Below are 19,648 nucleotides of genomic sequence, written 5' to 3'. Positions count from 1 at the left end.
GAGCTCAAGTAAGGAGCGCGGAGCAGAAGAGCCGGGCCAGGAGAGACCCCCGTGCAGCGCACAGTCCCCGCACAACCGGGACTGTAATTAAGTTCAATATGCAGCATGGGTGGGGTTTCGTCAGAGGCCACAACACCCCCGGCGACGTCTTTGTCACGCGCAGAGATGTGGAGTCCCATCTGCCGGAGGGGCACAGAGGTCGTGACCTTTATATCGGGGACGAGGTCACCTTTACCCGGCACAAGTGTGCCAAAGGACCTTACGCCCTCCATGTGCATCGCCTGACAGAGGAGGAGCTGCGATGTGAGGAGGAAGAGCAAGAGGATCCGGACGGGTCTGAAGCTGAGATCCCCAAAGCAAGAGCAGGAGGACGCCGTCGTTGAGGACAGCGAAGCAGAAGCTGTAAATAAGTTACCCGATCGGGGTATAAAGAAACTGAAACTGTTATTGCTAATATAGTCCCCGTTGGGACCAGCTGAGTGAACTGTTCACCCGTTTAACCCCTAAATCCCACAGGCTGAGGACTGTGAGCAGCCATTCCCTTTCCCTCCTTAACTGGCCGAGGACTGAGAGCGGCCACCATCCCTGTATATAGTTGCGCGTCCTAAAGCGCCCCCTACCGGTTTTATAGGAAAACCAGTTTTTCTAAGAGACTGTCGCACTTTTCCCGGTCACACGTTGCACAGTGACCGGAGGAGGAGCCTGAGACGACGAGAAAGTTTTATCTGCTAAGATATGTTATTTATATAATGTTTTATATGTTTTATATGTTTATAAAAATTTGTATGCTTTGGTGTTTATGTCTTACAGCCCGAGGACGTGCTGTGATTTACCAGGGGGGAATGTAGCACCCTGAGGATTCGGCTGCTACAGGGGTATTGCACCTCAACCCAGAGGTGTGATATTCCACTCCCGGGTAAGGATGGAGTGTGGATCTGAGCTCGGTAGGCTGCATGCACTACACACATCCCATTTCCGAGGAGCAGACCGACGGTACTCCCACTTAGAAATGTGCAGGTACGACCGAGTCTGTTCCTGGCTGGAGTGGGAGGGGGGTGGTACATCCCAAGTAGTGTAGGGGCAGATAGGGGGAGCAGCCTGAGTAAAGATAGGAGCTCATTGGGTGCTGGTCACCTGAGCTCACACATAGAGGGTGTATATAAGGTGGGCACCAACTAAGAACAGGGTCAGTTGCAGAGAGAAAGTCAGGAGCAGAGGAGAAGAGAGACCCAGAGTGAGAGAGGAGAGAGAGAGACCCAGAGGCACAGCAGAAGAGGACTCTAAGATCCCAAACTAAATCCCTGGGTGAAGAGTCGGCACAGGGTACCGGAACCCAAGCTGGTGGGGGTAAAAACATTCCCCAGCCAGAGACCGGAGACCGTGGGCAGCGTTTGCCACGGTCACCCACCACATCCACCACGAAGGCATACCACGTGGAGGGTCAGGGAACCCAAGGCCAAGGGTGTCCCAACAGAAGGCCCGAGGGAGCTGGACCTGGGTGGATCAATAGTGGGGACGGCCAGAGAAAGGACTGAAGGAGAGCTCAGGGTCACGCTCCGGACTTATTTGGGAGTTGGCTGGATCCAGAACCTGGTGGACGCAGCACGGCTCGGGAGGTCACTCGAAGCTGGAGTGACCAGAACATCAGCAGTGAGTAAAACATCCTAAACTGCATAACCCGACTCAGTCTCTGATTGCCGTCTACACTGCATCACCACAACTCCCATCCTCTGCACCTGATCCCCCTGGGGCTATACCCCACCCGTTGGGGGTTAAATCACCAAAGCTGCACCTACACCACCAGCCTCAGCGGACCCTGCTGCAGCGGCGGCCACAGTGACCGCAATACAACGGGTGGCGTAGTCGACAAACAAAGAACTTATAACATCTGTAGGACTGCCACATACAACTCAGTTTGACACCCTGGGCACGGACCGGGTCACAGCCACTCGGAAGACTACAACCCCCATCTGATCCGGCTCCGGATATTCCCACTAACGAATATGGCCCAGGGGGCGCGTCAAATATATATTTTATGCTTCATTAATCATTTCATGAGGTTGTGACACATTGTGTACGTATATGTTTGCATATTGGCCACATAGTGAATTTGTGCACCTGTAAAATAATTTAATACTAAAGGAGCGTGGACCATGTTTATTTTTTTGCGACAGTTTCATCTTGGATCATTAGATTTTTTTTTTTTTTAACCAAATGTATGTTTCTGTTTCCATTGTTCACCTTAATGGCTAAAGCACAATCCCTACTTCTGTGCTTTAGCCATTAACCAGGGAACTTGATTTTACAATTAAACTAATGCCACAATGCAGTACTTAGGCTACGTTCCCATGATGGAGTATTTGGTTAGTTTTTGAAGTAGAAGATTCTTTTTACCCTATTAGGTAAATTAGGTTACTTGCATTTTTTTTTTCATTATGTTTTGAGCACTTTTTTTTCATAGCATTTTTATTGCAGTTTTTGACTCTTTTTGGTATGTCATGCTTTATATAGAGTTGTTTTTTTATACTTCCTAGTATTTGGCTTTGACAAAACTGTATTAATATAGTCATGTGCGGATAACATGCAGTTTTGGTGCTGTTCCACAGTGGAAATGCACTAAAAATGCATATGCGTATTTTACCTGAGGATTTTCCACGTCAATTGCAAGTTTATTAGGAAAATCCGCACATAAAACTCAGCGTACCCGCAAGAGATGTTGCCATGTTGCAGATTTGAAACACGCACCGCAGGTCAGTTTATTGCAAAAGAAAAAAGCACAGTTGGAGTGAGACTTGTATTAATTCTTATCCACTTTGCTGGAACTGTAAGACGTTGCCTTTTTGTGCAGTGAAAATATGCAGCATCAAAAACTCATTGTGGGAGCTTAACCTTAGGGAGATGGTGACATTTTAATGCCTCCCCTCAATAGTCATCAGGGCGGTCCTATAGTGGTGACCAGTCTATCTTATACTCATGGTCTCCTCTGTAAGCACACTCACTCTTCTGGGATTGTTGTCCTTCTTGGCTGTCACATTCTGATATTAGTTTATTATGGAAAATCCAGCACTTTAAATGATAAAATTCTGTCTGCCTGCAGCCACCACCAGGGGGAGCTTACTGCAGACTGATTTTTACTGCTCCTTTTAGCCTAAATAATGAATCCTTATTATGTAATCTCCATCTCATCACACTACTGATTAAAGTTGTATCCTTTAGCAGGGGATTTGGAGCTACATATCTAAAACAAAAAGAGCTCCAACTCCTATAAAAATATATTATACAATTTAGCAGGACAGAGCAGTTTTATATTGGAGATCTTCGGCTCTTCTTAATTATATAGGAGATATTTCTGGAAATGACTTAAACAAATAATATCTGAGGTTTTCAGTAAGAAGAGCGGGCTTTCCTATATGTTCCTCAGTCAATGACTCTATGACGAAACCGTCACCCTCGCTTAAGTACCTAAATTAAATGCATCAGTAGCTGGAGCATTTATGGCAGTTGTGAGAAGAATGAGATGTCTGTGCGTGAATGACTGCTTCATAAAAGATTTTTGTTTGTTTTTGCATAATAATGCTGTGTACAGGACTCCATTACTATTCAATAAATGTATTCATTAAGCAAATTGGGCTCCAATCTGCAAACTCCAGCTCTGTGATTTTAGGATTGGATTGCTAACTGTAAATTAGTCACTTTTTAATTGACTGACAATTCCACAAAGACTATAATCTTCAAATTATGACTGTAATTGTGAATTAATATTTATGGAAAGTTTATGCTAGCTAAGAAAAAAAAAATCCAAGCAGCTCCCATGAAAGCTGGGTATTTACATGTGCTGCTTCAGTAAAATTACTCTGCCCAGAATGTTAGAAATTGTCCTTTTGAAAGAACCGATAGAAATTGTGCAGCTAGCATTTGTTTCTCATCTTGTCTATGACCCCACTAAGGCAGCTGAGCGTTCTGAGCACAGAACCTGTTTGTGATCTAGCAACTGGATTAAAGGAAGTCAAATTAGCATTAATAGCATTTTGTTGTATTCCAGCACCCCTCCCTCCCTCCTTTCATTCTCCCCATACCCCTCTTTCAAGCCTCCTCTTTCTTGATCTCTGTCTCCTTGTTGCTTTCTTCTCCTACAATTGTCTCTGTCCATCTTTCTCTTACTCCCTCTCCACCTTGTGGTGTCTACATGTCTCTTTATCCTTTTTCCCTAACTTGCATTATTTTCTGTATCTTTTTCTGCTTCTATATTTTGTCACATCTTTGAGCTTCATGTCATAAATCATCATTTGTTTCTATCAATGCTTGACCCTTTATATATTTAGTCCATTACATTCCTAGTCCACATGCTCCTATATCCAGCATAGCGTTTTGTTTCCATACAATGCCAGTTGTTGCAATCAACAAGTCCCAGGAGCACGCTGGCCATCAGTTGTGATTGGTTGCGTTGAATTTGGAGGAAAAACGGAGCCTGATGCAACTGGTATATGTGAACCCAGCCTTAAACTTTTGCACTCTCATCCACAGTAAGGCTTTGGTCACAGGACGGTATAAAAAATCATTCAGAGCTGCATCCAGAAAAGTAGGACAATTTTTCTCTTACCTGTTGTCCTTGTGCAGTCCTTATACAATCCGTTTTTTTACTCAGCAGCTATAAATCATTTACAATAATAATTCCTATGTTATAGAATAGCAATGCATCAGTAAAAATCGGATGTTATACTGTGGCTCTGTATGGAATCCGATTTATTTCTCACATCCATAGACTTGAATGGTTGAGTCTCATCCAATTTTAGAAGGAAAATTTCACATATTGCGATTTTTTTTCACATGCAGATTCAGTCAGTGAAAATTATTGTTCATCCGCACTACCCCACTGAGTAACATTGCTCTGCGTGCTCTGTTTTTTTTAACGGAGAGCACTCGGACCGAATATACGGTGATGTGCACGAGCCCTGACATAGGAAACTGTATTCGTTCTTGTAAATTTTAATAAATACTGATGTATAAAAATGGATGCCATATGGACTGCAAAATGATCCATTTATTTATCCTCTATGAAAATTGGGAATTCTTTTTATACACTCCTGGGAATTTTGCCTAAAAGTATGTTTACATTGTTTTGGGGAATTTTTTGCTGAGTTTTTAGAGCAGAAAGTCTTTAAAACCATGAGGAGTTCAGTTTTGAATGTAGAGTTGGGGTATGTGCAGACTGAGTTTTTTGCTGAGTTTGCGGACCAGAAACTGAGCGAAAACTCTCCAAATTGTCCTCAACATCTCAAAACTCCAAAACTTGGAGTTTCCTCTCAGTTTCGGCTCCAAAAGCTCATCAAAAGGCTCAGTGTGCACATACCTTTGGAGAGATTCTGCTCCGAAAACTCAGCAAAAATAAACACTCAATGTGAACATATCTTCTGAGTATGTTCATTTCTCCAATTAAAATCCAATATGTATTCCCTTAGCGGAAATCCAAAACTCAGGACTCAAGCTTCTCAGCAGATCTATAGTTTTCACTGGCGCTGACCCACACAAGTTTTATAACTATTCTCAGCTATTCCATGCGGAATCCACAGAAATAACTATTATACTATTTACATGATGGATTATTTCTTGATGATGGAAATAATTTGTCAAATTTTTTATTGTATAATAATTGGGTTGGAGATTATAGGCAATGAGTGTGATTTTGGCATGGAAGCCACACTGAAATTGATGCTCATAGTTTGTCATTGGCTCATTCTGAACCTCCATGTATCTCTCATTTAATATTTCACACCAGCTTTTGACAAAATGGCGGGAGCTGGAGATGAGCTGGTGCGAGACATGGGGTGGCAATGTCTTCCTGACAAATTTATTAAAAGTTGTGACTTACCCTTACTGGAGTAACATTTCTGGAGAGGCGCACAGAGGCGCTAGCCTGTGATAAGATGAGCGTTATTCATTTAGCGAACTTACATAGTTACATAGTTGCATAGTTTATAAGGCCGAAAAAAGACAAGCGTCCATCCAGTTCAGCCTATTTCTTGTGCACTGCAGCTATTCCGCAGCGTTGATCCAGGGGAAGGCAAAAAAAAAAAAAAAAAAAAAAAAAAAAAACATGCGGTATAGGCCAATTGACATCATTGAGGAAAAAATTCACTTCCCGACACCAATCTGGATTAATTAACTATCACTAAGCATAAGATGTAATTTTATTGTTCTCAAGAAAGGCGTCCAGGCCTCTCTTGAACTCATTAAGTGAGTTGGACATCACCACTGTGCCTTTTATTTAATTAGGCGCGCCGGTCGTTAAGGTCAAAACCAGGTGAGGAACAATCAGAGTATATAAAAGTATAATAGAAACACGTCACCACTTCTGCATTTATCACCCACTACTGGTTTGGGCTTACAAATACTGATGTAAAATACTGACCAAATACTGATAATGTGACAGTAGCCTAAGACTGGCATACAAAACACCAGTCTTAGTGAATCAGGGCCAATTTGTTTTACCTCTGCTCCATACAATCCTTGTTCTGAAAATTTTCCCATAGGCTTCTCTATAGGACTTAAGAAAAAACAATGGCAGAGAAATACATTTTGGACAACAGTCCCATGTCACAATCAGTGTAAGGTTGCAGCAGTTGCATGCTTATGATTATTGACTGCATGGTTTTCTAAAAATCAAAGAGGCCATTTGCAATAAACAAGCAACTATCATTAAATTTCTACAATTACAGCAGAAAGCTGCTGTAACTTTTTGAAGTCACATGATGACTGCTATGTAGGACCCCTGCAACTCACAGAAAAGGACATAAAATCCAAAAACATCACTGAGAAAAGGCAGCTGAACTTATCCACCCCAAGGAACAACATATATATGTGTGTCTGTGTGTATAGATATAGATAGATAGATAGATAGATAGATAGATAGATAGATAGATAGATAGATAGATAGATAGATAGATAGATAGATAGATAGATAGATAGATAGAAGAAGCAGTACCAGCAAACAAACAATATTGAATGGATGCAAGTCCTCCAGGCAAATAGCAAACCTTTTATAGAGATGCAAAAATATGAAGACAGCACTCCTCTTTGAAAAAAGTGATTTATTAGCTCATAAGGGCCGATGTGACGTTTTGGCTCCAAATATGAGCTTTTCTCAAGCTTTGAGAAAGGCATATAAAAGCATTTCAAAATGTGCGTGTATATATATATGTGCAAAGAAGCCTTAAAGGCTCAATAAATGAAATAATGACCTGTCCATAAGATCCTAGCCTGCATTCACACTAATATCGTTTCAGACCTTGTTTTTATGTAATGCAGTTGTCCACAATGTACTCAATTGACCTGAATGTGAAAAAATATAGGAAATATCATGTGTTAACAACTTTTTTTAGATCTATTTTTTACGTCTCATTCACATATATCAGGCAGGGAATAAGTTCTCTGTGTCATTAAAAGAAAAGAAAATCTTACTGGATGGGTACAATGGACCCATGCATGGTACCTGTCATTTCAATCCAGCTGAACAAAACTCCATAGATATACAGCACAAAAAAATAGTGTAGTGGTGTATGCAGCCATACAGGAATATCAAGCTCCTCTGCTTTTCTGCACTGATTCAAATGGAAAGTAGTGAACTCAAGTTTTAAAGGCTGGAATATATTGCTGGAGCAGGATTACTGAACTCTAGACTACTGTGCCAAGGAATCGGATTCATTTCAAGCAATTCTCATAATATTTAAGACCCATTCAAGGCAGAATTTGGATGGTCCACATCTGCAGTGTGACACTCGTCTATATTCCTATATATCTGTACTATATGTTAAAATAATCTCCTTTTTTTGGTTTGTTTCATTTTTAATTTATTTATGTTTTCATCTATATCATGTATCTCTTTATATGTCATATATATATATATATATATATATATATATATATATATATATACATTAGATAATCCATAGACTTTTCTACTGGCATTGTCTCAGGCTTCAGATATTGCAAGTATTCTGTTTCCTTAACAATTAGGAATTATAGTATGTAGGACTTCCACTACGTTGGCCACAGAGTGTCAGTCAATAAAATGCTATTAAGTTTTCTTCGGCAATTATGTCTTTTATGGCACAGGCAACTAGTCATAATAAATTAGATTTTCATTTCTGTCTTTGGGGCACATTGCTCTTTTTATATATTTTTGGCTTCTCTGTCTACAAGTCTGCTCCCAGGTCCCCTGACCTCACCTAATGGTCCAACCTCATTTCATTACACATGCAGATGTTTCATAAATCCTACTCGTCATCTCCTCTCGTGTACACTTATGTGTTAATCAAATTAAGAATATACCCCACTCGCTCCCAAAAATACCTTCCGCCCCCCATTTACACCAGCTATTTCCCCTGTCCTCGTTTTGCATCCTCAGCCTCCCCTTCTGTGTACCACCTTCCCCATGTTTTCTGATATCAGCCTATATTATTCTTCACACTCGTCCTCCTCTTCTCTTCCTCTATAACAGCCTAAATTCACTAAACTTACAGTCAAATGCACTTATTTATTAATGTGTCTCTCTGTTCATAAATGTCCTATCCGCTCACTCAACCTCACAGCGCAGGTCATTCAGCATAAATTACCGGATAATGTGCGATCAAGCCTAGAAAGCACGGCAAGCGGTTATATGTCTGCAGTGGCGATCGCTGCAGTGTGCACGGCTCCATGTACAGGAGAGGAATCACTTCTTATTACATGTAATGCCCCAGAGAAGCTGGGAGTGGGAAATCAATCTGTAAACTTATCTGGACATGTGTCAAACTAAATCGCTATGTGTGTATTGCAGTCAGCGCTGTGTACAGGGTGACTTCTATACTGGAATAATGTGTTTACAACAGTTAGTAAATATTTATAGAAACACATTCCATAAGTTGTATATATGCATTGTGTTTATATGTATAGTGTTTGTGGTTATATATATATGGCCACACACACTTATGTATAATATATATATATATATATATATATATATATATATATATATATATATATATATATATATATATATATATATATATACGTATATACTATATATATATATATATATATATATATATATATATATACACAGGGTGGTCCAAAATTAGGTGGCCAGAAAATAATAACATTTATTTTGATTTATATATAAATTATATTTACTAACACAAGCATAACATTGACAATTACATTTTATTCTGAACAATACAAAAGCCCTTAAATTATATCACCGCAGGTGCTCAAACTGTTTTCCATTACAATTTGCACAGCTTTGAAGTCGCCTCTTACGCTTCAACAAACTTTTTTGCACAAGTCTCTTTGGGTATTAATTTCTTGAAATGCATCTCTTATGTCATTTTTCAAATCGCTGACACTTTTTGGTTTTCGACTATAAACTTTGTCCTTGAGTACTCCCCAAAAGAAAAAATCCATTGGGGTCAAGTGTGGTGAACGTGGCGGTCAATCAAGTGGGCCTCTTTGGCCAATCCATTTATTAGGAAATATTTCAGCAAGATACTCGCGGACTACTCTTGAATAATGTGGAGGGGCCCCATCTTGTGGGAAATAAAGGTCATTTGAATTAGGCTGTTGCTGTAACTGGGGAACAACCTGATTCATTAGAATTTCCCAGCCAATTTCACTTTACACCATGTTTGATAAATCTCCCCCTTCATAACCTTATTACACTTTCTGTCCACCTACTTTTGGACCACGCTGTATATATATATATATATATATATATATATATATATATACATATATATATATACATATATATGTATATACATATATATATATGTATATGCATGTGTGTGTGATTTGTCTCCAGTGATTATATCTATATTATAATATTTGTACATGTATAATATGTAAATGTAGATATAATATACAATATAATTATATATATATGTTATATAATAAATACATATATATGTGTATATTCCAACCTCATACCATTATATATGCAGATAGCTCATATATATAATATATATATATATATATATATATATATATATATATATATATATATATATATATATGTGTGTGTGTGTGTGTGTGTGTCTGTGTCTGTGTATATATAAATATAAATATATCACCGCTGGAAACAAACCTTTTAATTCTTCCATGAGAAAAGGAATCTCTCATGGCTCTGACTGGGAGGGAATCTGAACAAGCTTCAAGTGAGAGCCTGTTTGAAGAGACTCTTAACCATATACTCTATGGAGCATACCAAGTAAAAAAATATCAGATAATAAAATAATGATGCATGAATTTTTGAATAAAATAGATATTTATGCAAGGATGATGATGAGGAGGGTTCTGTGTGTGGAAGTATTATCAATATAAACCTGTATAATCTAATGTATAGGTAATACTTCATTATAATGCCCTGGAGATACATCAGATAGGGTTCTAGTCCTAGTGTTGCAGGTAGGTGTCTTCTTCTCACCTTACTCAGGTCACACTGTATGTACAGTTAGTGGGAGCTTTTATATTCTCCGTCTCGTATGTGTTGTGTTGATTTTTGAGACTGCTATTTAAGGTCTGTTTGCTTCATTCACAAAAGCTCCTCCAAATTATTGTCTCAAAAATACTCTTGATGTAAATGACTAATAACCTCAAGAGATAGAAAAAGGGCAATCAAAGTTTTGTTTTGTTTTTCTTCCACGATTTTTACTCTTGGACTTGGTGTTTACACCAGGGAGTCCCACAATTCCTTTAGACAAAAGAGTTTTCAGAGCAATTAAATCATATCCTCTCAGTAGTTGTTGTATTAAGAAGTGGTTATCAATCTTGCAAATAAAAAAAATTGTAAAAATACAATATTACAAGGAGGTGAAACATACAACATTTAGTCCCTGGCTGGATATTACAAGCCCTATGTCAACCCCCCATCCCCAACCTAGCCCATACCACACACTACCCTACAACCCCCCATTTCGAGTGGTTCTTTTTTTACACTGCATCCCTGCATGATTGAAAATGGAACTGTTTTCTAATGGAAATAAGGCATCCGACTGATTATGTGTATTGAATCCGAATCACTCACCAGATCCTCTTCTAAGAAATGAATTGAAGAAAGGATGATAGTTACAGACCTTCACAGACAAGTCCTTTTAATATCCCAGCACCATGTATTTTGCAACATTTTTTTTTCCTTTGACTATTTGAAATGGTTCAGCTATATAATTACATTGCCTTTGTACAGAGACATAGCTTAGAGAGAGTCTACTCTGATCACTGGGGCTCCCAGACATAAGCAATATATCTGAAAGAGGGATGCAGCAGCCACGGCCAAGAGGGGCTCTGCAATAGGACTTGTGGTTTCTAAAGAACTATGCAAGTAACAGGCAACCTGTAGCTCATGCATGATGGACTGAGATCTCACATGAATGTTACCACAATGCAAGCAACACGTTATAGGCAGATAATATAGTAACTGTAGGGCTATAAGCACCCAGCACTAAGACTGAGAGGTGACAAAAAATATATATATAGAAGTCATGAAAAAAATCAGGATCTAAACACATTCACACAAAGGATAATATATCAATATGGTTGTACTATTTAAACATGTAAATAGTATATTTTTATAGGAGCAAACGAAAAAACATGAATAATGATGATAATAATAAAAAAAAATAATATGCTGTAATATAAGGTAAACATATTTAAATACACAAAGATCTACATAAGCACTAATTTTCTGTGTGTATTTGACTACCGTATATTACAGAGAGAATAAAGTTATATAGAAGTGTAATGTAAAAGTATTAAAAGTTTGAGTATAAAAAGTGTAAAATGTTTGAACTTATTTGTGTGTGCGTATATATATATATATATATATATATATATATGTATGTATATATATATGTGTGTGTGTTGTTGTTGTTTTTTTGTCTGTTGTGCACACACATATATGAATATATATGTGTGTGTCTGCACCATAACAATACAAACATATCACATTATATATATCATATTTTATAATATAGCTATTAAAATATATATTTATGTTAGCAATTAACTATTTTTAATTATTTTTCTTTTTTTTTACATTTTTTAATGATTTTTTTATTATTTACATTATTTTCAGGATTTTTTTATTATTAAATAGAAGAAATATGTGGACAACATCAATAATTTTATATCCCTACATTTCTTTTATAGTATAACTGTGTGTGTTAGCACATAATTATTTTTAAATAACTTTTTTTTACATTTTAATACATTTCTTATTATTTACATTATTTTCAGGAATTGAATATTTTTTTTTTAAAAAAATAGAAGAAACATATGGGCAATATCAATAATTGTATGTCACGACATTGCCGTCACCCCCGTTCTATACTGTGGTCATTATGTGTACTTTATCTTTATTCATAGATTCCCACTTTAATTACTCATCTATTTTAATATGCATTTTTGAAGATAGGTAAATCTGGGAAAAAAAGGAAGGGGGGAAAGGGTGAAAGAGTAACATATTCTCCTGATTAAGGCTTTAATTTCCCTAAACCATAATAATAATATTGTAAAAGTGAAGAACTGTTGTGATTAATATAATTACTACAACATTACTCAGAATAAAATTAAGGTGTTTTTTTTTTCAGGTGATAATGGGAGTAAATAAAGTAGAAACAAATAGGAAATGTTATATAAACACTTTTGTAAATAAATCGCCAGTTGAAAACAATAATAATCATAAAAAACACTACTTTATGGATTAGATAATTATTTATAGGCCATTTCTCCACCCTAGCGTTATCTATATATAGTTATTATCTGACCTCTGGTTCTGTCTTTTTCACCCAAGTATTCCTAATTTAAAAAAAAATAGGCAATAAATATATGTAGATAGATAAATGTATCTATTATTAGCTATTAAATACATCAAAGTACAGACATGGAAACAGAAACATTAATTATATCTGAAGCTCACGAATAGTGAGCAATTGCAGGATTAACATTCTTGAAGAATTTGGCATTTTACCTCCAAGTTTGCTATTGTGGAGGTCACATCATAAAAGCACCAGGAAATTCTCTTGTGAGCTTTCTTCCAAGTAGTCAAGGTTACAGTTTTCCCTCTTAAGGTGGTTTAAAAAGGATAGCTCAGATGAATGCAGCTTCCAGAAAGTGCCACAGTGCAAAACTGAGCTAATTATTACTGACATTAAATAGTGATACAGTGTACCCTGAAACAAAATAGTTGTACGATGCCCCCTGACGTTATCCGATATACTGAGATATCCAGCTTCATTCTTCTCTGTATATTTTTAACTGTAATTGTCCTACATTCATGTTAATTCTTAATATTTCAATATTTTGTATGCATAATTTAATTGTAGAATGTTAATATTACTTATTGCATATAGTTATATTGTAAATGAGTTCCACATATATAAATAGGTCAAATATGATAATGCCCAGAAGCTTTAATTAGCTGAAGTCATGGATGAGAGACAGGACTATGCTGTATAGAATGACACATCCTGCCACTCCATGCTTTAACTCCCCAGTTATGTGCTATATTGGGATATGGCAGCTACATACAAGCCTGATAATTCACCAGTGGAGGGAACATCGGGTACAACAGATGAATGCAGAATTGTCTAACTTGTATAGGAAAGTGGAAGAGGCTGGGGAGCCCCATGTTATTTACTTTCCTGCTGATTGATATGTAAATCCTGTCCCATTCCTTGTTTGCAGGCTATCTATCGCCTTAACTGCACGGCTCACCTTTCTATGGAGCTGGCAAACAAACTCCTAGCTTAGCCGGCATGGGACAAAATGAAAATTAGTTGATTTAATGACAACCAAATCTTTTGTAAGAAGGATAAGTAGATGTACAAAATAATCATTCCATCAATTATAGCCAAGCTAACATTAAGCTCTCGGATCTAAATTACAAGGATGCTTTTATTCTGTACTACTTATACCTACCCATAACTCACACAAATATGCAAATACATATATATACTAGCTCAAGAATAACAAGTGATGTCCGCCGATCTGTCATAAGCCGAACAACTCATGAAGTGGATGGACCGAGAAACTTAGGAAGTGTATATATATATGTATTTTTTTTTTTATTATTTTTCTGAAATAAACGTGTGTGTGTATATATATATATATATATGTGTGTGTATATATATATATATATATATATATATATATATACCCACATATATATATATATATATACGGTATATACACACACACGTTTATTTACTTTTCGAAATAAACGTGTGTGTATATATATATATATATATATATATATATATATACACACATAGGTATATTTATACATACATACATACATATATATACAGACACACATAGGTATATATAGATATAAATATACCCACACATAAGTATACATATATATATATGTATATATATATATATATGTATATATACACACGGACATATAAAAATATATATCTTTATGAAATAAGCACACACAGTAAATAGAGCAATATATGTATATGTGGATAGATATCTGTCTATTGGCATACAAAATCTGTTATCCTTACATTTTACTATAGAAATTGCTCTCACATATATTTTCTCACGGAGCACTAATCTGCGCAGTGACAGATATTATCTCACATAATAATGCATCGTTTTATTTTGCTATATTTCTTTTTTAGTTGTATCCCTTCATTAAAGTAACATAAAAAAATAAAATTGAGGAAACTTTATAAAAAGAGTCCACCAATAAGGACAAAAGAACAATGATATCATGAAAGAATCATACACCTGTTTAATAATAAATTGGTGTCACATAAATCCAGTGGGCTTAGCGAGGTTTCATAAATTATCCCTGTGCATGAATACAATATAACTGATAGTTTAACAAGCAATATAAAAAAGGACAGACTGGAGAATAAAATTGAGTTCCGTTCTACATAGTTCGCCATGTCAAAGACATAACGTATTGATTCGGTTTTTGTTTTCTATTCAATACGTTTTTAAATTATAGCCTGGCAAGCAAACAAATAAAAAGTGACATCTATAAATCACTGTAATGGCCCAGGAGTATTTCTAGGTGAAGAGGTTGCATTTTATTCAGATTTTAGAATAGATATCAGATTACCTTTCTCCATACAAACACTTATAGAAAAAAATATAGATGAAATAAAATAATCTAATAATAAAGGTAGAAAATAAATTATGGCACTTTTTTTTTTTAAATGAGCATCATTTACATTTATTAGATGTGAGTGACCTACATCTAAAGAAGGTACGGCAGCCAAAATAATTCTGATCGGGGAACCAAATTCGTGTGAAATATTTCAATATTAATAAAAAGGGAACAAATTTGGGTTTTCTTAATTTTTTTTAACAACCAAATATACAGGCTACTAAAAACTAAATATTCCAAATAGTCCAACAGAGTGAAAGTTACAATGTCACAAGGAACATAAAAAATAAAATATAATCGCTCTTCAGTTTTAATAGCGGAGTGAGTGGATTAACCCCAAATCTTCAATCAGTGTAGCCCTATGTACAAGCAGGTAACTCGGGAAGGTAGTTTGAAGTCCAATCCTCCTTTTCGTCTGACATTTTGAGTACCATCCATCCAGATTAATAGCTATCTCCTCTATCCTTCCCCTTCTCTTTTTGGATTGCTCAGAGAAACCCTCTTATAAATCCATCCCCCCTAAAGTACTGCAGTTTTTTTAAATTTTTTTTTTCATCTTTTTTTTTTTAAGAGAGGAGAAGGGTTGTCTGGGGACAGAGGGAACTGGGTTTTATTCACCATGTCCTACCATATAGTAAGGTAGGGCAGGACATGGCTGTGCCATAGTCAGAACTAGAAGTATTTAGGTGAGAAAGGTTGGTGACCTGGCTCTGGAGACTTGATGGGCTGCTGGAGTGCTGACCCATATCTGGAGACTGGCCTGCACTGTTTGTTTGGTGGCTTTGATGTTGCCCCAAGCCATTGGTGGTAACTGTGAGACCTGTGGCTGACTGCTGTTGATGGTTCTGAAGAGCAGTTGTTGGGGTATTGGAGCTTGCCTGGCATGGCTTGCCATCCTTAACCAACACTGGAACTGCCACCCGCCTTGGAGATTGCTGCTGCTGACAAGAGCTGTTGTCCTGTTGCATCTGCTGTTGTGCTGCCTTGTCCTTGGCTTGTCTTTTCATCTTGTAGCGGTGGTTCTGGAACCAGATCTTTACCTGGGTTGGAGTCAGATGGATCATACTGGCTAAATGTTCCCTCTCTGGAGCAGATAGGTATTTTTGTTGTTTGAATCTCCTTTCCAGTTCATATACTTGGGCCTGAGAAAACAATACCCTACGTTTTCTTCTAGGGGTGCTCTGAAGTGGGGCCATACTTTTACCCACATCTCCTAATGACCCCATATTGCCAAGACCTCCCATATTCATTCCATTGGAGGGACCCATGAAACGTGAGACTAAAAAATCAAACAAAAATAAAATGGTAAGGCATATGAGGAAGATTGTATACATAAAATGATGCAAGAATAGTATATATCATAATATGCGTGTGTAATTTATATATATATGTATGTATATATATATATATATATATATATATATATATATACACATATACCTGTGTTTTGTAAATTTACAGGTTGTGAACTAAGAATGCACACTAATACAATCATCATTATTATGACAACATAATAGTATAATAGTATAGCACATCCAACAATCATATTAGATAATTTATACTAATAATTTAAAATAATTTGACAAAATTTAATAGCTTTCAAAGCATCTCTGCACAATCATGGTAGATTCACTCACAGTAGACTAATCTCGATAGCTGTACAATTAATTAGCAACTATAGTCATCATTTAGTTGTTGTTTTTTTTACTATGCTTATTTTCATATCTTTTTTTTTATTGTAAAACTTTATATGTTCAGCATAGATGATAAAGTAAAGAAGCAAATAGTAATATTTGGAAGCAGAACATGTTACAGGTTATTTCTAGTTTTATAATATATATATATATATATATATATATATATATATATATATATATATACATTAGTAAAATTCACTTCTATGTATTTGTATATTTATGTGCAGATATATGTGTGTGTGTGGGTAATAGTAGCAGTAAACTGTAAATACTTACTTGTAGAAAATCTTGGGTCCGGGTTGGTTCCATACCAACCAGTAGCTGAACTATTCCTCATAGTCTCCTGGTAAGGTGGTAGATCGCTCATATTGCCCAAGTTGCCCAGGTTGCCATTGCAGTAGCCCCCCATAGTGGTGTGGGATAGCTGAGGAACCCCCGCAGCTGTCATATGGTAGGCAGCACTGACTGGTCCATTGTGGCCCATGGCATGTTGCTGCATAGTAGGTTGAGACACCTGAGATTGCCTGTAGGCAGCCAGGGGAGCCCCCAAGCCAGTGCCCTCCATAGCCACCTTCTTGTAGCTCTCCTCCAGAGGACTCAAGATATCAGACACTGAGAAGGGAGTAGTGTGCTTGGGACTCATCGACATGTTTCTGAGGCTGGGAGAAAAAAAGAAAGAGATCTCTCCCTCTCTCTCCCCTTTTTTTTTCCCTTTTTTTTTTTTTGCCAAATCTTGTGGTGCTGTTGCCGTAGCGCCGAGGCTCTTGTTGGGTGTACACGTAAAGTCCGCCTTAATTGGGCTGAGTGCAGCTCAGAGGTTTCTTTGCGTTTGTTTTAGGCAAGAGCCAGGTTTTAGGCAGCAGAGGCGGAGCCAGCAGTGAGCCCAGACAATACAGCCTGAGCCTGCGCTTATAATGAGCTCACACATGCTGATCACAAGGTAATCAGAATAATAGCCAGAACACCTTATAGCCACACAGCTAACTCTGCTTCATAGCCGCCTGCACCTGGAGATTGCCATAATGCCTTAGTCTGTGGATCTAAACTATCTATCTCCTATCTATCTATCTATCTATCTATCTATCTATCTATCTATCTATCTATCTATCTAAGTCCTATCTATCAATCTATCTATCTATCAATCAATCATCTATCTATCAATCATCTATCTATCTATCTATCTATCTATCTATCTATCTATGTACATATCATCTATATATTATCGTTCTGTCTATCTATCTACCTATCTATCTATCTATCTATCTATCTACCTATCTAAGTCCTATCTATCTATCTATCTATCTATCTATCTATCTATCTATCTAAGTCCTATCTATCTATCTATCTATCTATCTAAGTCCTATCTATCTATCTAAGTCCTATCTATCAATCTATCTATCTATCAATCATCTATCTATCAATCATCTATCTATTATCTATCTATCTATCTATCTATCTATCTATGTACATATTATCTATATATTATCTTTCTATCTATCTATTATCTGTCTATCTATCTATCTACTAGCTGTCTATCTATTATCCATCTATACATCTATTATCTGTCTATCTATCATCTATGTATATATCAGCTATCTATTATCTTTCTATTCATTATCTATATTTTATCTATCTATCATGTAATTGTATATCATTTCTATCTCTCAGTCTGTCGTGTACAACTCTGGCTGTTATTCTATCTATCAATCTAAATATCGATGTTTTTATATATTCATCTGTTATGTCTATTTTATTGTGGATATCTTTTTGTATATCTGTTCTATATATGTATATAAACTGTATAATTCTACATCTGCCATCTTCCCAAATCCGTTTGCTTAATTTATTATAAGTCACTCCATTATCTATCTATCTATCTATCTATCTATCTATCTATCTATCTATCTATCTATCTATCTATCTATCTATCTATCTATCTATCTATCTATCGTAGAACGATAACAAACAAAGCAAATCTTAAATAAAACTTAGTAATGTAAGATTTTCCCAAATTCAAGTGTTTCCACTAAATTATAAGTGTCATATGCATTATATGCATTATGCATTAGCTGGTCATTTGTCTGTTAATCTATCTATCTATCTATCTATCTATCTATCTATCTATCTATCTATCTATCTATCTCTGTGACTTCTGGTGTCACGAATTCCCTTTGAACGAATTGGAAGCGAGAGATATTGGTATAGGTCACATCGTTTGGATGTAATCTAATAAATTCTCATATTAAGAGCTGCACAGTAGAGGTTGTGCTGTTAACCCAATGACTTTGGAGCATTTTAGAAGTATTTAGTAATTGCTCTTGTGAATGTGTTTATACTATACTGGCTCATACTTAAAAATGCAAAAGTGCACTTGGTACCCAGGAATAACTAAATATCTTTGTCTAGAGTGCTGGTATAAATGGCCGGCTGCTTTGTGCTGCTGCAGCATATTACTACATGAGGATCATTGGCTTCAATTGGGAAGCTCTTGTTCACCACTAGTCAAGGAACCGCTAGGGGAAAGTGGGGTTTTCTCTATCACATCCCTCAAGTACAACCCCGGGATTGATTGTGCTTCAAATCACTGCAAGAGGTGAGCTTTCCACACACATACTTTATGACGATGTTGTTGCCCTCCTCCTAACCCATCAATCCGGTGGAAAGCAACCTCCTGTGTATTAATGTAGCAGAGCTGAGTTTGTCAAACATTAGACACAGCCTATCAAGTGTTATGTGAAGGTTTTGCATAGGATTGTAGGTAACCTAGACAAAACTAAAGGATATAGCATCAAACAGATAA

At 36.6% G+C, this 19,648-nt stretch overlaps 1 protein-coding gene across 1 annotated transcript; it reads right to left on the bottom strand.

Annotated features, from left to right (window-relative positions):
• Positions 1–14,781: 14,781 nt before the first annotated feature.
• NKX2-1 (NK2 homeobox 1) lies at positions 14,782–17,692 on the bottom strand. The gene is made up of 2 exons (XM_073637541.1): positions 17,125–17,692; positions 14,782–16,430 (listed from the first exon to the last, which is right to left on the bottom strand). Exons 1-2 carry the CDS (start codon positions 17,495–17,497, stop codon positions 15,766–15,768), a joined length of 1,038 nt encoding a protein of 345 aa, XP_073493642.1. The 5' UTR covers positions 17,498–17,692; the 3' UTR covers positions 14,782–15,765.
• Positions 17,693–19,648: the final 1,956 nt, after the last annotated feature.

Source organism: Phyllobates terribilis, unplaced genomic scaffold (assembly GCF_046119375.1).
Source record: "Phyllobates terribilis strain yellow unplaced genomic scaffold, ASM4611937v1 Scaffold_7__3_contigs__length_470593459, whole genome shotgun sequence".
Lineage (NCBI taxonomy): Eukaryota > Metazoa > Chordata > Amphibia > Anura > Dendrobatidae > Phyllobates > Phyllobates terribilis.
Note: the sequence above shows the minus strand (reverse complement) of the source record. Positions and strands in the feature narration are given on the sequence as shown.